Raw genomic sequence first — 24,205 nt, 5'->3', positions numbered from 1 at the left:
TCTACAAGTAGTTCTCCCAACAACTACTATTTTCCTCTTCAATAGTTAGACATTATTAGGACATATGATACTATAGGAATGATCCATCCCATCAAACCATTATGCCTTATGAAATGATTTAACATCAACTGGAATATCAATATAATAACATGTCCACTCAAAGGCTGGGGATTGGGGAGGAGGATTTGAAGTTTAATATTTATCTTGCTTTCACTAGTTCTAAAGCACTCTGGCTGATTGGCTTTAGCATTTTCTGCTTGCAATCACTTCCTTTTGATTTGCATTTATTAAGGACAATGAGATTGACATCATGGTTGCAAATAAGGTGTATACAAGTTGTCAAAAATATCCATAAACCAGTAAATTCATAAAGTCTGTTTATGCTGCAGCCTGAATCCTGCCAACACATTTTTTCTGCAATATCAGCATAATATCCTCTGAAAATGTATTCATTTACCAATATTTTATGAACATGTGCTGGACTGTAACAGACATTTAGGACTTGGAGTCTATCTTTGGAGATGTTTCCTTCCCCAGTTAAGGAAACATTCTTCAGCACTACTCCCCAATTTAATGATTTTCTTCTTTTTGATGTCTCTCAATCACATATTGGCTGTAGTATCAAGTGGTGACTTCACATGTAAATGAAAAACAAACAGGAAAGGCAGGACCTCAAAGCAGAAGGCACCCTTTACAATACACAGTTATAGAACTATGATTCAATTTTTATTATTTACTAGCTGCATCCCATGGCTTCCTGTGTTGCCATGGCAATTAATATGCAATCATGATACTATAAATGTGTAGTGTGAAAGGGCTCCAGGTCAGACATGTATTTATTTGCTTCAAATTTGTTATTGGTTGCAAAGCTTATGTATCATGTAGATTCTAATATTACAGTGTTTCAGTGGTTTTTATCTAAGTATATTAGTCAATTTACATGAATGAATGATCATTCAGAGATACTCATGTGAGATGATGCCTTCCTTCTTAATGCTTCAAACCACCACCTTATCTCTCATTTGCATAGGTGAATAGGTTACCATATTAATAACAATGGATACAATATTTGCATCCTCTTAGGTCAACTCACACACAAGGCATTTTATTGGTCATTTGACTGATGTCCAAGCTTGATGATATATTGAATGTATACTGAATGCATGAGAACATCTGCAGTCACAGAATGAATTGATTTGGACTGAGGATGCAGTCCAGGACAAGGGAGTCTATCTTTTTCTCTATACCACATCCCCATTTCAGATTGTCCATCTGGAGTTGCTCATTAACATACTCCATATATAATAGTATCTCCAAGTGGGATGGGGTTGGAGTCTGAAAGGGTGATGCAGAAGATTGACAAGTGCATCTGCCATGTACTGTGGCCCCAGTCGAAATAAGTGAAATGAAGATGCTTTTACAACATAACTATAGTGGCAGCTCGAATGGAAAACACCAATATATTTGCATGCTTTACTTGTGTGCTTTGTGCGGGGCCATATGTGCACTGTATGTGGTTGAAAATATGGACATACAGTCAGATCTTATGTCTTGGGGAATAACTGCTACATTATTAAACCCAATGGTATTGAGTCTGAATATATTCAGCTATGCCAGCTGGATGTAGTACAGAGGTTTAAGAACAAGACATATGGCTGGAATCCTGTTGGTGATGTACACAGATGTAATCTGGGTTTACTCTGGTGTATGCCATTTTATGGAGTAAGAAAGAGATGTTCACTTTGTAACAACTGCCACTATGAGGAAGGTAGTATCCTGATGGGAAAGCATTCAATATAGTATGGGCACTAGAGCAGTAGCTGGCTGCAGTTTTTACACTGGGTGATGAGGAGAGATATCCCTTTCCAAGATCTCTGCCATACCAGTGCCTACATGATGGGAACTTTGGACATTTCTTCTCATTGCCCACCTGAAAATTTGCAGCCAACTACTGCTCTGGTTCAGAAGGACCAGAAGGTATTCAAGCAGAACTGCATTGTGCAACAGTTGTGCACTATGCTTCATCAGCTACCTGTAGAATGCTGGCTATATAAAGTCCATACAGATCAAGTTGAGGCTATATGAAGGATCATGTCTTCCCATATAAGCCTGTCCAAACTCTAAAATATTTTGGGAAGACACTTATCTCAGTCCAACTACCTTCACAAGCACATTTGATGACAGGACTTTCCATAGCTGTTCCATCTCTCAGGAATTCCCTTCCTAAGAAAGCTTGCCAGGGTTCCTCCTTGTTCGTTCATCATCAAGTGATGACATATTTATTCCAGGTGTTGGAAACTGATTGTTTTATATACAGTGGGCCCTTGGTATCCACTGGGGTTTTGATTCCAGGACCTCCTGTGGATACCAAAATCCATGGATGCTCAAGTCCCATTAAATACAATGGCATAGTAAAATGGTGTGGCTTAAAGAAAATAACAAAATCAAGGTTTGCTTTTTGGAATATATATATATATATATATATATATATGAATATTTTCAACCCATGGATGCTTGAATCTGTCTATAAAGAATCTGTGGATATGAAAAGCCGACTGTAATGTTTTTCCTTTTTAGTGCTGTACTGTTTCTAATTTAAGTTTTAAAATGAATTTTATGTGGTTGTCATTCTATTTTATTTTAATCATAACATTTTCTATGTTTTTAGCTATGTGTGGTTTTATTTGTGTCTTTCTTTAAGATACAGTGAGTCCCTTGCTTAGGAAAAGTGATTGAGTGATTGGCCATAGACCTACACTCACAAACACATAAATAATAATAAGCTAACAGACAGAAAGAAAGACACATAAATTTATTCATGCATGTGTGTGTGCGTGTGCCTAAATAATTTTTGCAGGTTTTGGTGGTGAAGTAGGGGGTATAGTGCACACTTTATTGTACCAAATGTCTTTAACTGCATATGTTATTATTACATTTTACTTCCAAACATTACAAAGGCTCTTCCCACAAACTCAAGGCAAAGCATAGTATTTTCATTTTAAGATGTCATAAAATATTGCCTGTCATCAGTGAATAGAAAGCTCTTTGAAGGCCTTATTAAAATGAAAAACATTAGTCAAATGAACTCTAATGCTCTATTGTTTGAACACATACTTAGAGGAAGTCTTGATTAAATCGTAATATATATTTTATGTGTGTTTGAGAAATATGCATCCCTGGAAGGGTACTTAAGATAACAATCTTCAGTTAGAAATTGGAATTATGTTGAAAATGCTACATAAAATTAAAATATAAGCATTAGTGTTAGTTTTCTCTCTCTCTCTTAAAGCTAATGAAAACAAAATACTATTTTCCTCCACAACTATATTTATCAAATTTTTGGTTTATTATATTTAATAATCTGAGAAGTTTCTTTTAATAATTCAAGTTTATATCATTAAACTAATAACAAAATATATGTGATATGGGATACAGACCGCCCAAAAAGGGCAGTTTCCCACCGCCCTGGTTTGCTCCGTGAGGGAGCCACAGTGCACGCAGCTCTGTCACCGAACAAAAAGAATCCGCAAAAAGTGGGTTCTTCTTCTGGCGCCTTTGTGATGCTGCACTTGCGGCATCACAAAGGCACCGGGACGTGTGGATGCTAAGTGTCCGTCACGTCAAAATGGCAGCCCCCTTGTGTACAGGGCGCTGCCATTTTGATGCCTCCATCACATGGTAGGGGTGAGGCCAATATGGCCAACACCTAGCATGTGATGGGGGCGGCGCAAAGGCCCATGTAAATCGGGCCATAGTTTGTGAAATCTAATGTGACAACAGAGATATTTCTTCTTATGATGCCACAAGACTTTTTCAGCAGATGATAACACAACCACTATTAGTGGAATCTATTAAAGTTTGAATATTTCTTATAGAATCATAGAATCATAGAGTTGGAAGAGACCGCAAGGGCCATCCAGTCCAACCCCCTGCCATGCAGGAAATCCAGATCAAAGCATCGCTGACAGATGGCCATCCAGCCTCCGTTTGAAGACCTCCAAGGAGGGAGACTCCACTACACTCCGAGGAAGTGTGTTCCACTGTCGAACAGCCCTTACTGTCAGGAAATTCCTCCTAATGTTGAGGTGGAATCTCTTTTCCTGCAGCTTGCATCCATTGCTCCGGGTCCTAGTCTCTGGAGCAGCAGAAAACAAGCTTGCTCCCTCCTCAATATGACATCCCTTCAAGTATTTAAATAGGGCTATCATATCACCTCTTAACCTTCTCTTCTCCAGGCTAAACATCCTCAGCTCCCTGAGTCGTTCCTCATAGGGCAAGGTTTCCAGACCTTTCACCATTTTAGTTGCCCTCCTTTGGACACGCTCCAGTTTCTCAATGTCCTTTTTGAATTGTGGCACCCAGAACTGGACACAATATTCCAGGTGGGGCCTGACCAGAGCAGAATATAGTGGCACTATTACTTCCCTGGATCTAGATACGATACTTCTATTGATGCAGCCTAAAATCGCATTGGCCTTGTTAGCTGCCACATCGCACTGTTGACTCATGTTCAGCTTGTGGTCTACTTAGACTCCTAGATCCCTTTCACATGTTGTCTCCTTAAGCCAGGTGTCCCCCATCCTATATCTGTGCATTTCATTTTTTCGCCCTAAGTGCAGTACCTTACATTTCTCCCTGTTGAAGTTCATTCTGTTAGCTCTGGCCCAGCTTTCTAGTCTATTCAGGTCATTTTGAATTTTGATCCTGTCCTCTGGAGTATTAGCTATTCCTCCTAATTTGGTGTCATCTGCAAATTTGATAAGTATTCCCCCAATTTTTTCCTCCAAATCATTGATAAAGATGTTGAACAGTACTGGGCCAAGGACAGAGCCTTTTCTCATTTCATATAATTTTAGATAACATGTTGTACAATAATGTCAGGAAGCTGTACTCTAAAGAACTGTTTTCCCTGTGAAGAAGTTAGATGCCTATGTCATAGCATTTTTTATTTGATTTTTGCTATCCTTTTCTGTTTTTCATTACTTTGTGTGATAAGTATCTTCAAACTACTTCTTCTAAAAGAATTTAAAATCTTACAAGCTTTGGCATCAGCAGATACGTTGGTCTGGGGTTGGGAAGTATGTCTCATTCAGAACAGTGATATCACTAGGGTTGGCATCGCCCAGTGTGGTAAGTCATGGTGTCAACTCCACTCCCACTGTACCATATCACACCATACAGAAACCTTAGTCATGTTTTATGTAGTAATGTTATTCACAAATTGTAATTCCCATATGTCACTGAGTGTGATGGCAATAGTTGTGACATAAACAACTAGCAAAATTAAAATTATACCTTTAAAATACATATCATAAGCACAACTAAAATGTATTTACATTTATATAGATTCACTTGATCAAAGTGAATATTTGGTAAGATGTTTTAAAAGAAAATTTTAAAAGTAGTTTAAAAAATTACTCTGTCTTCTCCACCCACTGAGGTTTGCCCCACTCACACCTTCTCTTCTGCTGAGCTCCAGGGTTTTAAAGGATATGAGTGAACACCACAGCCCATTTCTGCCAATATGCAGACATTTGGGGAGCAATGGTATCACCTTCCCTTAGGGTGTCACCCAGTGTGCCCTGCAGCCCCTAGTAATGCCCCTAATTCAGAAGAATGCAATATTTCAGTGAATGCCATCCAGACTCCTAACACTGCAGTGTTCAACAAATGAGTTTTAAAGGAACTAAAAGGTAGTAGGCATTATCTTCTCATTTATGTGGAGTTCCACAGAAACTCTCTTGTATATTAAAGGAACACACAAAAGAGCCACACTACACAGGGTATCCCATCCAACTTTGTATTCAGTAAGCATGAGATGGGGTCTTATAGAGCTCCTGTAGAGATCATTTCCCATGAAGGGAATCCTGCTTGGTCCAGGATCCATTCTCACGTGACGATACTATATGTACACATATCAGTATGTATATAGGCCCTCTTGCTCTCAGTTAAAACAGAAACAGAAGCTGGTTCTAACAGAATATGTGATGGTGGGCATGATCCTGCTCTGCCTCAGTGTTTGAAGTAGGAATCATAGCTCAGAGGTAGAAAACATCACCAGCACCATCTTTTTATATCTTGCCTTTTCCATAAAATTGGGATTAAAGACAAAATGTGCTTTGAATGGAAAAGTTTCAATTCCTAACAACTTCAAGAAGGGCTGGGAAACACTCCTCTTTGGAATCCTAGACAGCCACTGACAGTTAATCTAAATAATATTGAACTTGATCAAGATTTTGTAAAGTTTAATCTCCATATGCTGCTACTTGGTAAGTCCCAGTATTTCTTGTCACTGGCCATGTTGAAAGAGAGTGATGGGAGTTAGGATCTAATATCTAGAAGGCAAAACTTTAGCCAGCCTTAATAGAATGGAATTTCCTATGTTGCTATGTCCTAAAGTGGTAGGAAAGCTTTCAATACACCATTGTATGGACCAATAATGATGTGAGAAATAGCAGATTTGTCAAAGGAGTACCTACTAGCATTTTAAATACCATGGAACAAGCTCTAGTGGTACAGTTCTAGTCAGGGAGATGACTAGCCCAGAACTTCAATAGGAACTGTGAAGTTGAAGACTTTCATGGCTGGCATCCATAGTTTTTTGTGGGTTTTTCGGGCTATGTGGCCATGTTCTAGAAGAGTTTCTTCCTTACATTTCGCCAGCATCAATAGGAACTGTTCTTCAGTCTGTTCCTTTGATGCCAGGACAGGAGAAACAGTGCCAGGGCCACTGACAGTTTGTGGTTGGAGTCCTCGAGTATCTAAAAGATGCATGCAAGAGGTGTGTGTGTGTGTGTGTGTGTGTGTGTGAAGGAGAAACATCATTGGATGTCTCAAGTGTCCAACAAGCACATGTGATCCATATGGTAGCACTATCTGTATTAGACCAGTTGAGCAGTGAAACTTCTCAATAGTCCCACTGTAGCCATTTTGAGCCATATCTAATGCTCAGAACACTGCAGTAAAAACTGGACAAAAATTATTTTTAAAAAAATCACGCTACCTTGTAAGATTTATAGTTGGGGAAATATCTTATAGTTGCAAAGAAACTACACTTTCTTTTCAATAATTTCAATATGGCATTGAGTTCGCCAAAGGAATCAAAGAAGTTGACTCCACTATGTTTAGCTTTAGTCTAAAAATAGGTAGCATTAAGAATTGAAGTCAACAGCCTCTACAGAATATTTATCCTTCAGTGGTTACTGACTGAGAGTAGATGCTAGAAATAATACTCTATTGGGCTGATGGCTTATGATAATGCCTACTGCATATCGAAAATCCAGATCCTCTTAAAAATATATGAAATGATATGTTTAACATTAAAAAGAAAACCTTTTTTCTGTGTGGGATAATGATGAAAAGTAGATGTGTCACCTAGACCCTACTACACCCACTTATTCTACAGAGACTTTCTTTTTAGGGAGGTTTTAAAATAATGTTAAACAATGATGTTAGGTCCCATCAAGGAACCTTATCTATCAAATGACAAGTGTGTAGCAGGGATGCAAAATATCCACTTCATTACATGAAAACCACACAGCCGTATGGAACACACTCCATTTCCTGAAGAGGTGGGGGAATACCCTTTTTGGTTTTGTGTGAGTGAACTGCTTTATATGCAACAGACGCCCGCAGCCCATCATGATGTTTTTACAGTGCTATGTTCATCATACTAAATAGGCCTAGCCAGTTTAATCTTAATCTGTTTAAACATCTGTCATAAATTCAAATGATTTTCCTAAAGAAAGAAAATCAATAGAAAAAAAATCACCTATATTGATGTGGCTGGTGGTTTTTCACCCATTGTGTGGTATTTAAATATTCATGGGAAAAAAAATAAAACCCAAGTAACTGCAGTTTAAAAAGCGACAGCCCCAGCCCCCCCCCCCCCCTTTGTGGGGGTTCATAATTAAAAGACAAGTCCAGTGATTGGGGTAGTATTTATTATGAAATTATAACAATGGGGTATCAGTGGGGTGTTGTAAAAAAATAGTTTTAGCACACAGAAGCTGCTGTTAATTTTGTCAGCAGAGCTGCAGGTGAAATAATGCACATTGGATAAATAGTCTGTATTGGTTTAACTGAACATAATATATAGTGTGTTCTGGAGTTGTTTGTCTCAATAGACTATAGTAATCAAAAGTAATGAACCTATTATGTGCAGGACCTTGGAGAGCATGGAATGGCAGTAAAAGTGTGGCACATAAAAGGTTTATTAAAGGAAATTAAAGTCCATCATTGCCACACCTGCTCCCCTATTATAAGTCTATGGCAGGTCAGTGCCTTCAATCACTACTCAGCATCAGAGAATACAGCCATATTTCCCATTACCATTGCAGTCACATTGCAACCAACCCAGTCTGAGGTTTGAATGGCAGCAAACAACAACAGGGAAGTTTTAGTTTCTTCTCGATCAAACACCATCTACTTAATTGGCTGTGTTGTGAACCATTTTCTACAAATCAAGCAGATAAAAATATGAGACCCTGTGTCTGACCATTCATTGTTGTTGTAGTTGTTGCTGTGTGCTTTCAAGTCATTTCTGACTTATGGTGATCCTAAGACAAACCTATTACAGGGTTCTCTGGGGCTGAGAGTATGTGACTCACACAAGATCACCCAATGGTTTTCCATGGCCAAGTGGGAAATTGAACTGTGTGTGTGTGTGTGTGTGTATTCCAGTTTTTAATTACATATAAAACCAGAAGAAACAGAGTTTTCAAGTATTTGCTTAACATTTTAAAAAGTCTGTTCAACCATTTCACTGCTTGTTATTCCTATAAAGAGCTATTTAGGTCATATGTCACGTACCATATGTTCAGTGTCTCATGTAACCCTCTGTAATAATTAGCTGGGAAAAATGGAGAGGCTCACAAATGTTGTTTCATCTTTCCATTGGTTAATTTTTCTTCAGTCTTGGAAAGGGGAGTGTTTGTCTTCTTTGTGTGGTCCTACAATACAATTCAGAATACGGAAGCAGATTTTCAGTACATGTCTGAAGAAAAGATGTACACTTTAAAAAGCAAGCAAACCACACTTTAGTGACGAGAGGGTTAAGGAAACAAACTGAATGCTCCAAATCCATCCATTTGTAGTGTCTCGGAAGACCTTGTTTGTATTTCAGAGGTTCACTGCTCCTCTATCCAAGTAGAAAGAATGCAGAGAAGCTGTCATATAAGTATATGAGGCAACTTGAGAAACTGGGTACACATAGTGCAAATAATTGATTTAGATTTTTTTAGATCTAGATAAATTTGCTTTCAGCCAAGGTAGTATTTGAATTTACATAATGATTTTTAGGTGGCAAGATGTTAACTGGCTGAAATTTGACCCTAGTTCACATATTACATTTACGTTATGCTCAGTATGTGACATATTCGCACAATACACAATGTGGTGAGCCATACTACAAAATACAGGAAGGAGATACACTGAAGAAGCTGCTGTAGTCTGGGTCCTTGCATGGACTTTTTACTTCTAATCCAATGGAAAATATTTAAACAGTTGCAACGTTGCATGTTCTCTTTCTCTTCATAACATGGCACAGACTTTCAAACCTTATCTTGCCACTCTTTACTCATTTCCTTGGGTTTATGCATCAGGAATGGAGAACCCCATTACCTTTGGATTTCACAGCACCATGGTCTTGATACCCCATTTTTGTTCCCTACATGCTATGGTCCAAAGCACACTGCAGAAATAATCCAGTTTGAGACCGCTTTAACTGCCCACGCTCAATGCTAGAGATTTCTGGGAACTGTAGTTTTGTGAGACATTTAGCCTTCTCTGTCGGAGAGCTCTGGTGCCACAATAAACTACAATTCCCAAGATTCCCTAGCAATGAGCCAGGGCAGTTAAAGTGGTCCAAACTGGATTATTTCTGCAGTGTGTTTTTGACCTATGTCTTCTTGGCTTTCAATCCCATCCACATGCACATAAAATCTGACCCTACATCCTTATCCCACAAATCTCCCTTTCCCATCTGACACAGAACCTCTCATTCTCTGTGTGACTTTTCTATTGGACATTTGGTTCCCCAAGATGTACAAGATCAAATTTTCCTCTCTCCTCTCAAACCTTCTTGTCTAGTATACTTTCCATATTCAAAAATAATATAATCTCAAGTAATTGTGCACAAAATTTGTGTCCCCTCCCACGGTCCAATCATATTATTTTTCCTTTGACTATTGAGATCCACCCTCCAGCTATTTTCTACCTTGAGAATATATCAGTCTTTTTTCTTTCTGTATTACTTTTGTGACACCCAGGTCTATTCACCTCTGGAAAAGATTTTTGTGACACCTCTGGTCCATCCAGAGCATGGCTATCATTGCTCAGAAACTCTTCCTTTGTCATCTTAGATATCTATCCTCTCTTAAAAGTAGCACATTCTTCTGTTTCCTTCAAAGTTCTACATGGTCCTGCTGCCCTGTCCCATATAATTACCTGTATAGCCAGATATATCCTTGTCAGAAATGCTGCTTTAGTTTTATTAGCCCTAGCCAACTCAATTTTTCCTGCTTTTGAAATGCTTATAACTCTTTCTGTCCTGACTCCTATGTACTGAATTCCCACCCAGACAACCAACACCGTGCCTTCTCTTTCTCTGAATACAGATCTTCCATATGTCTTCCATACCCATCGCTTTACACGAACAAGCTTACAGAGAAAATTATCCAAATGTAAACAAAGAAAGAATATGTTCTTGATTACTGACCCCAAGTTAACCATATGTTGGAAGTTTTTAAAAAGGGGACTGTTAAATTTACAGAACTATTTTAGCCTTCTGTGTAACACTGATGCTCCAAGATGTCACATTTTAATTCACTTGGAATCCTATACTGTTGCATATTCAACTCCAAACTAGTATTACAATAGTAACATTCGGTGACCATCGGCAAAATATTCCTGAAGCATTCCTGAAGCACGAAGATGTGATAGCCAGTCGCACTTCTAAATTGTCATTGAGGTGTTCCGCTTCTCTCCCACTGTCAAAGCATTCACAGAGCAGCCATTTCTTGAATAACGAAAGTTCTTGTTTTTCAAGAAATGGCTGCTCCATGAATGCTTTGACAACAGGAGCGAAGCAGGACACCACAATGACAATTTAGATGTGCAACCAGCTATCACACCTTTGCCCCTTAGGTATGCTTCAGGAACGTTTTGCTAGCATTTTATCAATGATGAGCACCTCCATGTGACAATCCTCATAACTGTGTTAGTCTAGAATATCAGTATGCAAAGGGATCCTGTAGCACCTTTGAGATTAACATTGCAAAGGAAGATATAGCATAAACTTCCATAGACCTAGGTCTGCTTCCTCAGATGCATGGACTGAACTCATGGCCAGGAAGGATCTTTATAATCTGACTGTATGAATAGCCATAGAAATTCAAGACTTATGAGTATGGTGATGAGGTGACAGGTCCAATTTAAACAATGGTCATTGAGGGACAACGGCAGGAGGAAAGAGGTAGCCTGAGGCCAGGTCTCAAAGGTGCTACAAGATCGCTTTGCATATTAATATCAACATTGTCACCTGCAAAGTTGTTACTATGTTACCATGTTACTAGATTTCATTTGCTTGCTACATAGAGGTTTAAAAATAATAAACATAGGTGTAACAAAATAATCCAACTAATCCATTGCTTTTATTAATTCATACATGTTTGTGTGCACACACGCATGCACACATGTGTGTGCACAGCAGATAGCTATTATGATTAAGGACCAGTTACATCAATGGCTCTAGTTTTGTTATAGGAGCTCCATTATAGATAGGAAAGTTCTCTAATGGTTCTGAGCTAGTCTAAACAAGCACAGGAGAGAACAGAACTAAGTTGATTTGATTTTTGTAGTGGTTGGATAATTAAAGGGTGGGAAAAAGATGTGAAATGATTCTTCAATTTATATCTCAGAGCTGTTACAACAGGTAGATAAAACATGAGAAGAGTTTAAGTCACTGAAATACTGTTTAACCACATCATTACTATTTTCTTTAAGAGACATTAAATACTTTAAATGCTGGGCACTGTTGCATTTCCAAAAACAGAGATACCGTTTTTATCCCAGTCAGTATAGTTTATTGGAATAAAAATGTCTCATGCTATTTTTCAGCAAATCAAGATACATTGAAACAGAAATTATGCACTCTTCTTGTCAATAGGTTGGGCCCCTTTGGGGGAAACAGAAATTTACTGCATTAGTGGGAAACTGAAATTCTCAGTGGTGGCCACAAAACACAAAAGATGTATCTTTTTGCCTGACCCTAACCTACAACACAAAGATTTCCTATTAGAAAATATTCCACAATTAACATAGCAGAAGTTTTCTTTTAAAATCCTACTACATGATGATTAATCTGATGGCATAGTAGTCTATTGCTTTTCCCCCCTGATTAATACAGTTGATGTATTTTTATTAGGACCTCTTTTAAAAATGGATGTCAATAGGTTCTACTTAGCTGTGTTAAAACCCAAAGAAACAGAGTGACTGTGAACCAGAATTAATAGCAATGCTTGCCCTGGTTTGAGGACTCTTTCTGAAGAGTTGTTTACATAAAATATGTAATTGTGCACATCAAATTGTCCTTTGAAGTTCTTGATCAACACTTCACTTGCAAATGATTTAAAATGAAAATTCTCATACCTTGATCGAGAAGGTGCCAGCTCTTAAAAGATGATTCAAGCATTAAGAAATCAACATCCCGTATGTTTAATGAATAGTGTAGAGACGTAGTCACACCCCTAGCTGTGTATGTGTAACTAAGTAACATCCCCTCCAGCCCACCTTAAGATCAAGCATCCAGAATGGGCAAAGGAGGTCTGTTCATCTTCCAGCTGAGGTGCATGAAAGATAATGTTTCCACCCCAATCCTGCCAGAGAGTAAAGTTGTGACAAGGACCTATGACAGAGTTCTACTTTTGATTGTTGCAGCCTTACTTGCTGGAGGAGGTGGTTGAAATTTCATCCTCCTTGTGGCATACTTTGAAAGTGAAAGGACCTCCTTTGTCTCATCCAGCTGCTTGCTGTTAAGGTAGGCTGGAATGTCATTTATTTTGTCTTACAATAAGACTACATAGTCTTACTGAATACTGAACAGTTACCATCCATAACTCTAGGTTAGGAATCCATGACTGCAGTACTTTATGCCAGACTACATTTTGTGAAATTCTGTGGCAACATAGGTTGGTTGAAGCATCCTATGATCTAAAGTGTCTAAAGTGTTATCTCAACTTGCTTTTAAAAAACAGTGTAATGCTCAAGCTATGAATTCCTCATTTCTGAATGCAATGCTATAACTGATAATCATCCACTTTCAGAACATAATTTATCTTAAAGTCTAAATGATGACTGGATGAAAAAGGTTACTATATAAGTAATCTAATTTAAGAGATGCAATAATTCATGATCCCCAAGTAGCAATCTGAGGGGTGTTTCTTGGGCATGCAGTAGAAGATCAAACCCTCTGCAGTTACTTCATAATGGTTACATGTTCCTCACTTCACTGAGTGATGCCAAGTTTCAGAAGCACCACTAAATTGAGTTTAATCATGGAAAGAAGACCATTGAAGGACACATATAATATTTGTGGCCATGTGTATATATGCATATTAAGCAAAGGTTGAAACAAATAGTGTATCAGTTGTACATACAGCAAATCCATTGTCCTACAACAGATTTCCAGGGAAGCAGCCCCAAAAGTTGCTTTCTGGAGTACTGGTATTCAATGGTCCAAGCAGGAGAAGTAGTTCATCCTGCCACTGGAGGCTGAGGCATTTCCAGCATTTGGACCATAAACCAATCACGTTCTAGACATCAAATCGAGCCTTATCTCACTTTCAAAGTGCCTCAGACGAAGCTGTTAAATATAGATCATATCATGCCTGAGTGCAGGTCCAACCCACTTTCCTGCCTGAGGGAGTTAACAAGATGGTGCCATATTCACATTCCATGTATAAAATATGACTGGGTTGGCAGTTGAGCCTTGCCATGGTGATGGTGTTCTCCACCACAGGGAGCAGGCTAGTTTTACAGGTCTAGATCAGGTTGTGTGACATGCATAGCTCTGTGCTCCAGTGGAGGGAAAACAGCCAGGCGTCTACTGACACTTCCCCAACATTTTCTACGTGAAGAGATTGCCTTGTTCTTTCCTGTGGTAGGGCCTGCTCTGCTCAGATCAGGAAGGAGAGGCATATCACCTACCCACTTCAGAATCTTCAGTGAAGATCCAACTTGGTTTCTGAGGAAACATTCTCCTCCTTTAGCCAAACAAAAGTTCTGGATAATAAACTTTAATAAATTAAGGAAGTTTCAACAGCCCTTCTGTCCCACTGAAACTTCTCCTTCCTATACCTAGATGCTTACAGCAAACAATTAATAACTTAATTATAGCAGTAATGGCAATGTGTGACTTGTGGGCAAAGTGCAGTACTGGACTCTATTTTTGTGGCTCCTAAAATCCCCTTGACTTCCCCAAAGTTCCCCAGCAACCAATTATAAAATAATTAGCATTATTTTCAGGCATTTTGTTTACTCCCAAAGCGTGCAGAAAGCTTCCCCCCAAATCATGTGAAAATATCCCCATCCTCACAAGCACCATCGACTTTCCTCCTGCTACAAATACTTTTGTTTTCCTCTGTGGTCCCTCTCAAATCTGTGGTCTCTTCTTATCACAATTTTGAGAGAGAATGCAGAGGCAAAAAGAAGTATTTGGACTTGTTCTGGGGGCTGGCCTGCTGGAGTTCTGGGGGTGAAATTGATCCTTGCCCTGCCATGCAGCTCCTCAGTATAGGGAAACGATAAAACAGCTATCAGTGGTCTGTATAACTGTGTTACAAACTGGAGTTCACTAGCTCTTAGGAACTTTTTAATTTCTGAAGTCAGTATTGAGAATAAAATGTAAATTGAGTGAAGGTAAAAACAGACAGACTACAGGCCACAGAAATCCTTTCCTAGACTTTCCAGCAAAGTCTCTAAGCATTAGCAATGATGCTTCATGATCCAGGTAGAGGCACATACATAATGTAATGGCAATGTTTAGCAGGCTGAGTATAAGGGCAAGAAATATGTTTCCTGTTCTTTGTTGTTGTTGCATGCCTTCAAATCATTTCTGACTTGTGAGGGCCCTAAGGTGAACCTATCACAGGATTTTTGAGGGGCTGGGATTGTTTGACTCACTCAATGGGTTTCTTTGGTTGAGCAGGGAATCGAACCCTGATCTCCACAGTTGTGGTCCAGTGCTCAAACCACAACACCACACTGTTCCTAAATTACATCAATGAGAAATGTGTGTAGAAATATTATTGCCAAACTTTTTTTTTTTAAAAAAAGTCTTATTCAGTTCTAAGTAAAACATCTCATTGAACTTGTTGAGAAATTTATTTTCAGCAAGGAAAGTAGTGAAGAGTGCTGTTGCCTTTAGAATACACTGAGCACCCCCACCCTTACCTCTGCTTAGAAAATGCACAAGAAAGAAACAGGACTCACGCTGTGAAATGAAAACCCTCTAGTAGTTCTTGATTTGTTTTACTTTGTCTTAATTTCCTGTTCTCTTGTGAGATAATGGCTCATGGCTCATGTTACAGGAACTTAATCCACAAATCAAAATATGTAATTTACATTTACTTGAGATATTTTCTGCAAAACTAGTTTCACTTCACCACCTCAAATCTCATCCCCTTTATATTTTTAAGAGATTTTAATTAGATCTCTAGGCCAAAAGCTGCCTCTACATTTTATTTTTGTTTTTTTCCTGATTTGGATCCAAGACCAGAAGCTCTAGTATTTTTGCAGCTTTTCCTTGGATGCAAAATAAAAATAATCATGATGTAGTGTAAGCACATCTGCTCCTCTTGAGTCTCCCACTTTTTCTGACTAAAATCTTCTTTAATGGTGATACTCTTTGAGGAAATCTCTCACTGCTGACTTAATAGTATACTTTCTCTCTAAATAAATTGTTCTGTTGAGTCAGAGTGTTCAAACTGGTAAGATATCCCTGAGTATATCTGGTTATATATGTTTTGATATAACTTCATGGGTATCTTTGATGAAGTGAGTGGCACACAATCTGAACTTTGCATTTCAATTGCAGGTCCAACCCCAAAATTTAACAGATATCACCATTGTCTACTGGTTCCTTTCTGGGCACAATTCAAAGCAACAGCAAGTACATTTCTATACTCCTTATCAGTGAACATAAGCACTCCGTACATGGTTTACAATGGAGAAATTGGAAGTATAATCCAATGGCAATCTGAATGCAATCATGGGGTTTCACGTTATTGCGTGATAGACTGCCACACACAAATTCAGGCAATGGCATGCTATTTTTGGGCAAGGGGAGCCAGTTCAAATGCAGTGAGCATTCACATAATTTCGTTAAACTAGCGAATTTACGTGAATGCATTCTGGCCCCACTTTATTTTCATTTGAAATTAAGAAAAATTACTCCTGTGTGATAAACTCCAATGTGTAAGTCCCCAACAAACTGGGTACTCATTTTAGAAATCTCAGAAGGATGCAAGCCTGAGTCAAGCTTGAGCCCTTGGCTGGTACTGAACTTACAAACTTGTGGTTTCTGAGTGAGTGGCTGCAATACAGGTATTTAACCACTTACAGTTTTGATCCATAAAGCCCTACATGGCTTACATTTAGACTATTAAAAAATATCTCCCAATATGAGCCTGCCCAAATCTTAAGATCTTTTAGACAGGACTTTCTCTTAGCCCCACTACCTTCACACACCAATGGAGTGAAGATATGGGAAAGAGTCTTTTCAGTTGCTGCTCTCAGCCTCTTGAATTCCTTTCCATGGGAAGTTATACTGGTCACTTCTTTGCTTTCCTTTTGCCATCAGGCAAAGATCTTTCTGTTCAAAGAGCAAAGTAATAACTAATTGATTGTTAGGAGTTATTTTCATTTGGAGAAGAGTGCTGTATTTAAACTTCATTCTTCTGTTTTAAAATTATCATATATGTTTTAGCATTTTAATATGATAATTTTTAAAATTGTATTTTAACTTTTTTATGGCTAAGATTTTTGCTTTTTCTTATTTTATCATTTGTAAGCTGCCTTGAGTCACATGCCAGGAGAAAAGCAAGCAAGCAAGCAAGCAAGCAATAAATAAATAAATAAATAAATAAATAACTGTTCTATAGAATAATGCCAGCTGAATAATTTTTGATATTTAGATGCTAGCTAAAATATCTATTTGAAGGTGCTCCCTTAGTTTCACCACTTGCCTGACAAACTTCATGTTATAGCTCTGTAAGAGGCCATTCCATACAGGCAGTGACCTTGTTCCTAATGTAATTGCCCTAAGACACACTTTTGCACCAATGTGTTCCTAATCTACAGACAGCGAATGAAAAATAAGCACTAGGTTCAGGACAGAAAAAGCAATGGACTTCACCAAGCAAGACATAATCAAGGTATGAAATTTGCTGTCACACTGACAGATCAAAGCTTGTGTGGCTTTAAGAAGGGATTAAAGACATTCAGTCAGGGATATATTTGTTAATATTTAGCACCTATGAAAACCGAACAAATGTTTATGTCCAGAGGCTATCAGCTACTGACTACCATTTGCTGAGAGAGGAGCTTCAAAAAATGATAATAATCATCTTCATGCACTGCTTTAAGTTTCATGGAAGTGTTTGTCTGTTCACTGTCGGAGGAAGTTTCTGGACCTTGGTCTCCTTAATCAGCATTCTTCTCAAATACTTATAGTCACATACTGCAGCAGTTATTTAATTTTGGTGGAATCAGAATGTAAATTTTGATTTATTTTTTTTTAGGCATTGACATATACTCAGAATAATCTGCAATTACTTAATAAAATAATTCTTTTTCACTGTCTTCAATATTGAATAGGATTAGCTTAAAGTCTTTCTCTTACTGTTTCAGATGGATGCAGATGGAGAAGATAAAAAGCTACGCACACGTTCAGGAGGAACCAAGGGTGAGTTGGAAGGCACCCTTCTATGACCCTGTGCCCATCATAGCATGAAATGTAATGATTTCTGCACATGGTCCCAAATGTGTAGTCAATGAGTCCACACCTTCCTTGGGACTCATTTTAATCAAGACACAAACTGCAGACATTATGAGGTGAAAAGTTATTAGATGTGGGGGAGTGCAAGGAAGAACAAAATTTCACAAATGTATGGTATAGATAATATAAAAATCCAGCCAATGCAGTCATATATTTTGACACAACTTTGCCAATGCATATCATCCCCTCGTATGCTGTCTTAAATAGATAATGGACAATATTTTATGGTGCTTCTTCCTTCTGGTAAATTAATTCTACAATAGGTGATTCTTTAAGAATATGTTTGAAAATTGGATATGTTTCTATCAGAAAACACTGCAACATTCTGAATAGTTTTACAATTATATTTTTAATGTAGGATAAAAAGTTAAACTTTCCTTTCCCCCCCTCTTTCCTTGCATAAAGAACAGATGGCAATGTAATATTGAGATTAAAGGGCCCCTTAATGATATAAACATCTGGAAAACATGATTGACTAGTAATGCAACCCCTTAAGGAAAATAAGTTTTTATTATAATTGGTGATATTTCTTTGTTACCCTTGATTGTGAGTGAGAGATGTAAAATAAAATAAACTGGGATATTTCACCTTCGTGTGAAACATATTATAGTTACAAAGTTTGAGACAGAACCTAAATAACTAGATGTAATGCTAATAAATCTAAATTGTTTGTACCAGTTAATGTGGTGTTGTGTTTACACACAACATTATAAAGTGGCTTTGGAGCATCTATTTATTTATGCCATGTATGAATGTTGCTTATAGAACATGGTATATATGAATTTTTCAACACAGAACACAAAACGTATAACGTATGAACAATTAATATGAAAAACAGATTCATTCATGGGTTTTACCTGTGGGCAAGGTTCTAAGACCTGGGCCTTATACTGTAATCCATAGCTGGAACACACCTACTTCTTTTCCTATGACACCATCACAGCTGCACAGCTTTCTCTAGTCTCATTGCCAGAACTCAGGTGAAATGTCTGGAGTATAACAACTAGAATTCCTACAGACAGAATGGACACTGGTACCTGAATTCTGCATATTCTATTCCAAAAATATAACTTCCCCAAGCCCGGCTCACTACCAATGTCGGTATACAGACAACCACTAACACATGCAGGGTGTGAAGTGCAGTCTATATTAATAGACCCCTTCCTTAGTTTTTCTCATACTCAACTCCATCTATCCTTCTCTTTGACTCTACCTGATCTAAAAGTAGATAGCAGATGGAGGAGGACTACAGTGACCACAAGCAAGGGAGCAACTTTGTATCTTTGCTGGTCACCAATGATGGGACTGATCTACAAGGTTCATTGTCCCCAGTAGTCCAGCTAATAGTTTCAGCACTATTGGAAGTGGAATAGGGGGCACTGAAGTTTTATAGGTGATCAGATCAAATCCTCATTTTCTTCAAAAGGGTAAACAGCAACCCGATATACATCTCATTTGGATTTACTTCTCAAATCAAGTTGAAATAAGTATGGTATGGGATCAAACCTGGGATCAAACATTGATAGAAATGAGTACTGCAGTCAGGAAAACAGAAGATAATTAAGAATGAGGAGGGTGTCTATGAAAGAACTAGAAAAGATTCTAAAATACAAAGATATACAACTCAGCACAAAAGTGAGAATCATACAAGCCATTGTATTCCCTCTTAACATGTATGAATGTGAGAGCTGGACATTTAAGAAAGAAGATAGGAAGAAAATCCATTCATTTGAGATGTGGTGCTGGAGAAGAGTGCTAAGGATTCCACGCAGAGCCAAAAGTACAAACAAATGGGTCCTAGAGCAGATCAAGCCGGAAACCTTGCTGGAAGCCAAGATGACCAAACTGAGGCTGTCGTGCTTCAGGCACATCATAAGAAGGAAGGACTCATTAGAAAAGACAATAAAGCTGGTAAAGGTGGAGGGAAGTAGGAAGAGAGGAAGGCTACATGCTAGATAGATGGACTCTATTAAGAAGGTAACAGGTATGAGGTTGGAGGAATTAGAGCAGAGGACAGAGAGTCTTAGCAATGTCTCATCCATAGGGTCTCCATGAGTTGAGATCGACTCGAGGGCAGTTAGCAACAACAAATGGTGTGAACCTGATTACATGGATGTGCTCTCTCAATATCAACCACACGAGGTGTTTGTTCTTTGCATTATAATGTTCTGAGTTTTTTTAAAAAAGGAATTTTCAGGGTTTCACTACCTCAAAAGATATAGAGCCATTTCACTTATTACAGTATCCCTGTATGTAAAATTAATGTCAATCCTTGAACTGATGATTATATTAGATTCTGGTTAGTGTGCTGGACTGCAACCTGAGATATTCAGCATCAAGGCCTCATTGAGGCATGGGGTGATGTCAGGACAACCACTCTATCTCAGCCAGAATTGTTGGGAGTATAAAACGAGGATAGGGGAAGAGAGCCATGTAAATAATCTTGAGCTCATCAGAGGAAAACTGGGGTGGGAGGGGGGAATGTAACAAAGAAGGAAGCAAATATTTCAGTCTGTGAAATAATCCTGTCACAATCAATTGACATACACTGTATACAAAGCAATTGCTATATGGCCTTCTCTTCTGGTATGGAGGTTTTGTGACCTATGCAGAGCCATAAAACATAATCCTGTAAACAAGAGAGGCAGCTAAAGTTGCTCAGACAAGCTGTTTTTCAGACCAAGCTACTTACTTGTAAATTCCAGTATTGGTCTTTTTAAAACAAAAAAGAAAGAAAAACCAAGGAAAGAAATCTTTCCTTCTTATTTTTGAAGAGCCATGCGTGGAAGTTAATGGTCCCAATTTGAAAATGCAGAGTAGCCCACCCCAACCCATTCACCATGTTTGTGGAAATGGCCTTACTGAAGAAGAGAGGGCTCAGCTTGAGTAGAAGAATAGCTCTCCATCTCCTTCTCAACCTTAAGTCATGGGATACAAGAAGGATGAGCAGCCTGTGGATCTAGAGTCACGTTCAGTCTTCCACTTGATTTCTAAAGTCATTTGCAAACTATCAGTTCAACCTTTTTACTCTATGTTTCTGTTCTGAAGCAACCTGGTGGACAATGAGAAAGTAAGAGTTGTGGAGAGATGAGAGACAGGCATATGAAAATCAGAAGTATGGTGGAAAAGTAGTGGAAACACACACACACACACACACACACACACACACAGAAATGTTTGACTCCAACCATGTTTGTAATATGACATTTGGCATGTAACCCAAAGAATGCTACCCTTTTAAAAAAAAGTGTTCTGGACTCTGCTCTTATGCGTAAGTGAAATAGTTTACAGTATATTTTTATTACATTTATATGCTTTCTCTTGGAAAGGGTTACAAGACAGCTCACAGATTAAAACAAAATATGGGGAAAGATTTTCCATTGTATAATCAACTATTTGGAAGGAGACAAGTACTAGTATTAAAAAAAAAAAACAGGGGGAAAATCACCACATATTTGTAAAGGGGCATCCCCTCTGAAAAATAAATCCCATAATCTTTGCAATAAAACATGCCTGAAATGTTAGGAGCATCACATGATGTAATAGGACAAACCACTTAAATCACTATCTATGTATTTGTGTCAATGTTTATATTAAGAGCTTATTTTGCCCTCATAGAAAATGAGTGGCAACATTTCTGTATAGTTCAGTAAGATCAGGATCAATCCCCAAATGAGGTGAGTAATTGCAACAGCATAATGAAGTTACTGCTGCATATCTGAACATTGTTGTGAGCTTCCATTAAATGGAGTCTGTGGGGAGCTACAGACTAAACTGGCTGGGTTTCATTTAGCAGTTTCTAATCAGAGTTAATGCACTGCCATACTTTCTTTAAACATTTAAAAGGTGATCTCTCTCATTTAGCCAGATAGTTAAACATATTTAGGGCTTAAAATGCTTCTCTTTTACACACACAGGCTTAATAGAGCAAGAGTATTTCCCCACAAGTGGGACAACTGATGTTGCTTGTGCAATATGAATAATCTTTAGAGCCACCTGTTGACTTTGTCAATATGCTCTGTAGTCTTATGTGGGCAGGTATTTGTAAACAACAGTTTTCCTTATTCCCAAACCAAATTATTAATGCAGGAAAATAAAACTTTCTCATGATGCAGGCTTTGTAACTCTTCTTCTTCTTTGAAAAAAGGAAAGGTGCAATGGTGATATTTCTCCAGTGAACAATAGCAGCCTCATTGTGTACAGAGTTCTTTTCTTTGTTTTGAAGTAATCATAAGAACCACATATTAGTTTAGTTGTGCTACTAGCAGCAATAATCCTCTGGATAGGAGGAAATAAAGACTCACCTGTGTTTTCCAAGTCTCTCTCATCTCATTAAAAATAGGCAGGTGCACAGAACTGTACATATGGAAACTAATTTAATTTTCCTTTTTTCTTTTCTTTTTTTTTTAAACAGCACACGTGGATTCGATAGCACAGGAGCTCAGGTAAAGATTCAAGACGTTTATCTCCCAGCTTTGTTGCACAGGATACTATCAGGCATTTATTTTATCTCACTAATGTAAGAACCAGAACAAATAATCCAAGGTTTTGTTCACAGCACTTGCAAGTTTTGTTTAAAGAGGTACTTGAGGAAAAAGCCTTTTAAAGGCCACTAAACTATTACAGCTTATCGGAGGACCCATGTAAGAAGGAAACTTTCATTATATTGTGCTGTTTGTTTCTAAATAAACTACTTTACCCTTCTTTGAGTTCTTTGCCCTGACCCTCCTGGTGTGTGTTTTCAACAAGAATTAATTCATTCAGCAGTATTTTCCTGAACTTTCTTCTGACATCTCAATAGGTTATACATGGAATTGAACATAAAATCCCTCCCCCCCCCCTGTCTCTCTCTCACACACACATTATCTAGGCACCCTTTCACACTACATAATTATACCACTATGCATCTACTTTTAACTGCCATGGCAACATATTGAGGAATCATGGGTGTTGCAGTTTAGGAAGGACATTTAGAATTCTTACCTGAGAGGTTTAGTATCTCATCAAAGTACAAACCCCAGGATTCCATAAGGTGTAGACATAGCAGTTAATGTAGAATGGTCATGTTATTACTGTGTAGCATTCGAGGTCTCAAAACCGTTGGCACTGGAATCTAACAAACCACTATATAGTCAGTTAGCTGTGAGAAGCCATTGATGAGGGTGTATAACTAAGGACAGGGGAGAAGTTAGTTTGGTTCATATTTTAATATCTTTGAAATAAAAATAATATAAACTGAAAGCTTGCTTCCTGGACTGATTAATAGATTTTGATATGCAGGATGCAATTTTTCACACTCTTTGTTTAGGGTCTTCTGAACAATGTCAGTCCCTAGTCAGAAATGTACAGCCTAGTGAAAATTACACAAAAAAGTTGAACAAAAATTTGGACTTTAGGTGAAATGGGCACAAAAATCCATGTAATAGGTGAAACACATGAATATGTATATTAGGAGAGACACATACAAAAAATTGTAAACTGGTGAGGACTCTGGGTTGAACAAGTGTGTGTTTCAAAAAGTTTGAAGGTTGTAAACAATGAAATAGTCAGTGTTATCTATCTCTACTTCTAGCAAGAAGATGATAAGTAGGGTTTTGTTTTTTAAAACATGGCTGCTACTGTTTAACTGGCTCATCCCTTCTCTTACCAGGCATTTTACTAAAATGATGACTGTACAAATATGTATGATAACAGTAAAGCAGGCTGCATGGTTCTGATTTCTCCTTGTGTTGTTACTGGGTCACTGAATGCATTAGATGAAATAGTATATAAGCATATTATGATAATGAAAAGATGCCTACAATTTTTCAAAAAGGAAAACCAAAACACCTCAGTTCAACTGCTGTTTTAAAGTAGCTGAATAAAGGATGTTGCAAGGATACATAGTAGAGATCCTAGTGAAATTTAGCTTTCACATTACATGGCAATTAGGGGGGGGGGAGATCTGTTACCAAACACATATCAGGTAATCCTTGGTTATATCTTGTTTTCTGACCATTGTCACAATAAATGTTATGAGAATGTACTATATTTGACCTAAGACAATTGAATTTAAAACCTTTGTGACAAAGCGTGAACCCTATTGGCAATTCCAACTAATTTCCAATTCACTGAATCTGTGGGAAAATACTACAAAATCCAAAATCCACA

The 24,205-nt window shown here is 38.0% G+C and overlaps 1 protein-coding gene across 10 annotated transcripts in view; it reads left to right on the top strand.

Moving 5' to 3' along the window:
* The window catches only part of ST18 (ST18 C2H2C-type zinc finger transcription factor), a 291,729-nt gene that overhangs the window by 176,030 nt on the left and 91,494 nt on the right, over positions 1-24,205 (top strand). For all 10 annotated transcript variants that reach the window (XM_089517297.1, XM_089517296.1, XM_089517295.1 and 7 more), the window contains 2 exons: positions 17,908-17,962; positions 22,470-22,500. In XM_089517297.1, coding sequence (XP_089373423.1) covers positions 17,908-17,962; positions 22,470-22,500 — 86 coding nt within the window. The remainder of the gene's footprint in view (positions 1-17,907; positions 17,963-22,469; positions 22,501-24,205) is intronic.

The sequence above is a fragment of the Sceloporus occidentalis genome, unplaced genomic scaffold (genome assembly GCF_023333645.1).
Source record: "Sceloporus occidentalis isolate IW3139 unplaced genomic scaffold, rSceOcc1.0.p SCAF_3, whole genome shotgun sequence".
Lineage (NCBI taxonomy): Eukaryota > Metazoa > Chordata > Lepidosauria > Squamata > Phrynosomatidae > Sceloporus > Sceloporus occidentalis.
Note: the sequence above shows the minus strand (reverse complement) of the source record. Positions and strands in the feature narration are given on the sequence as shown.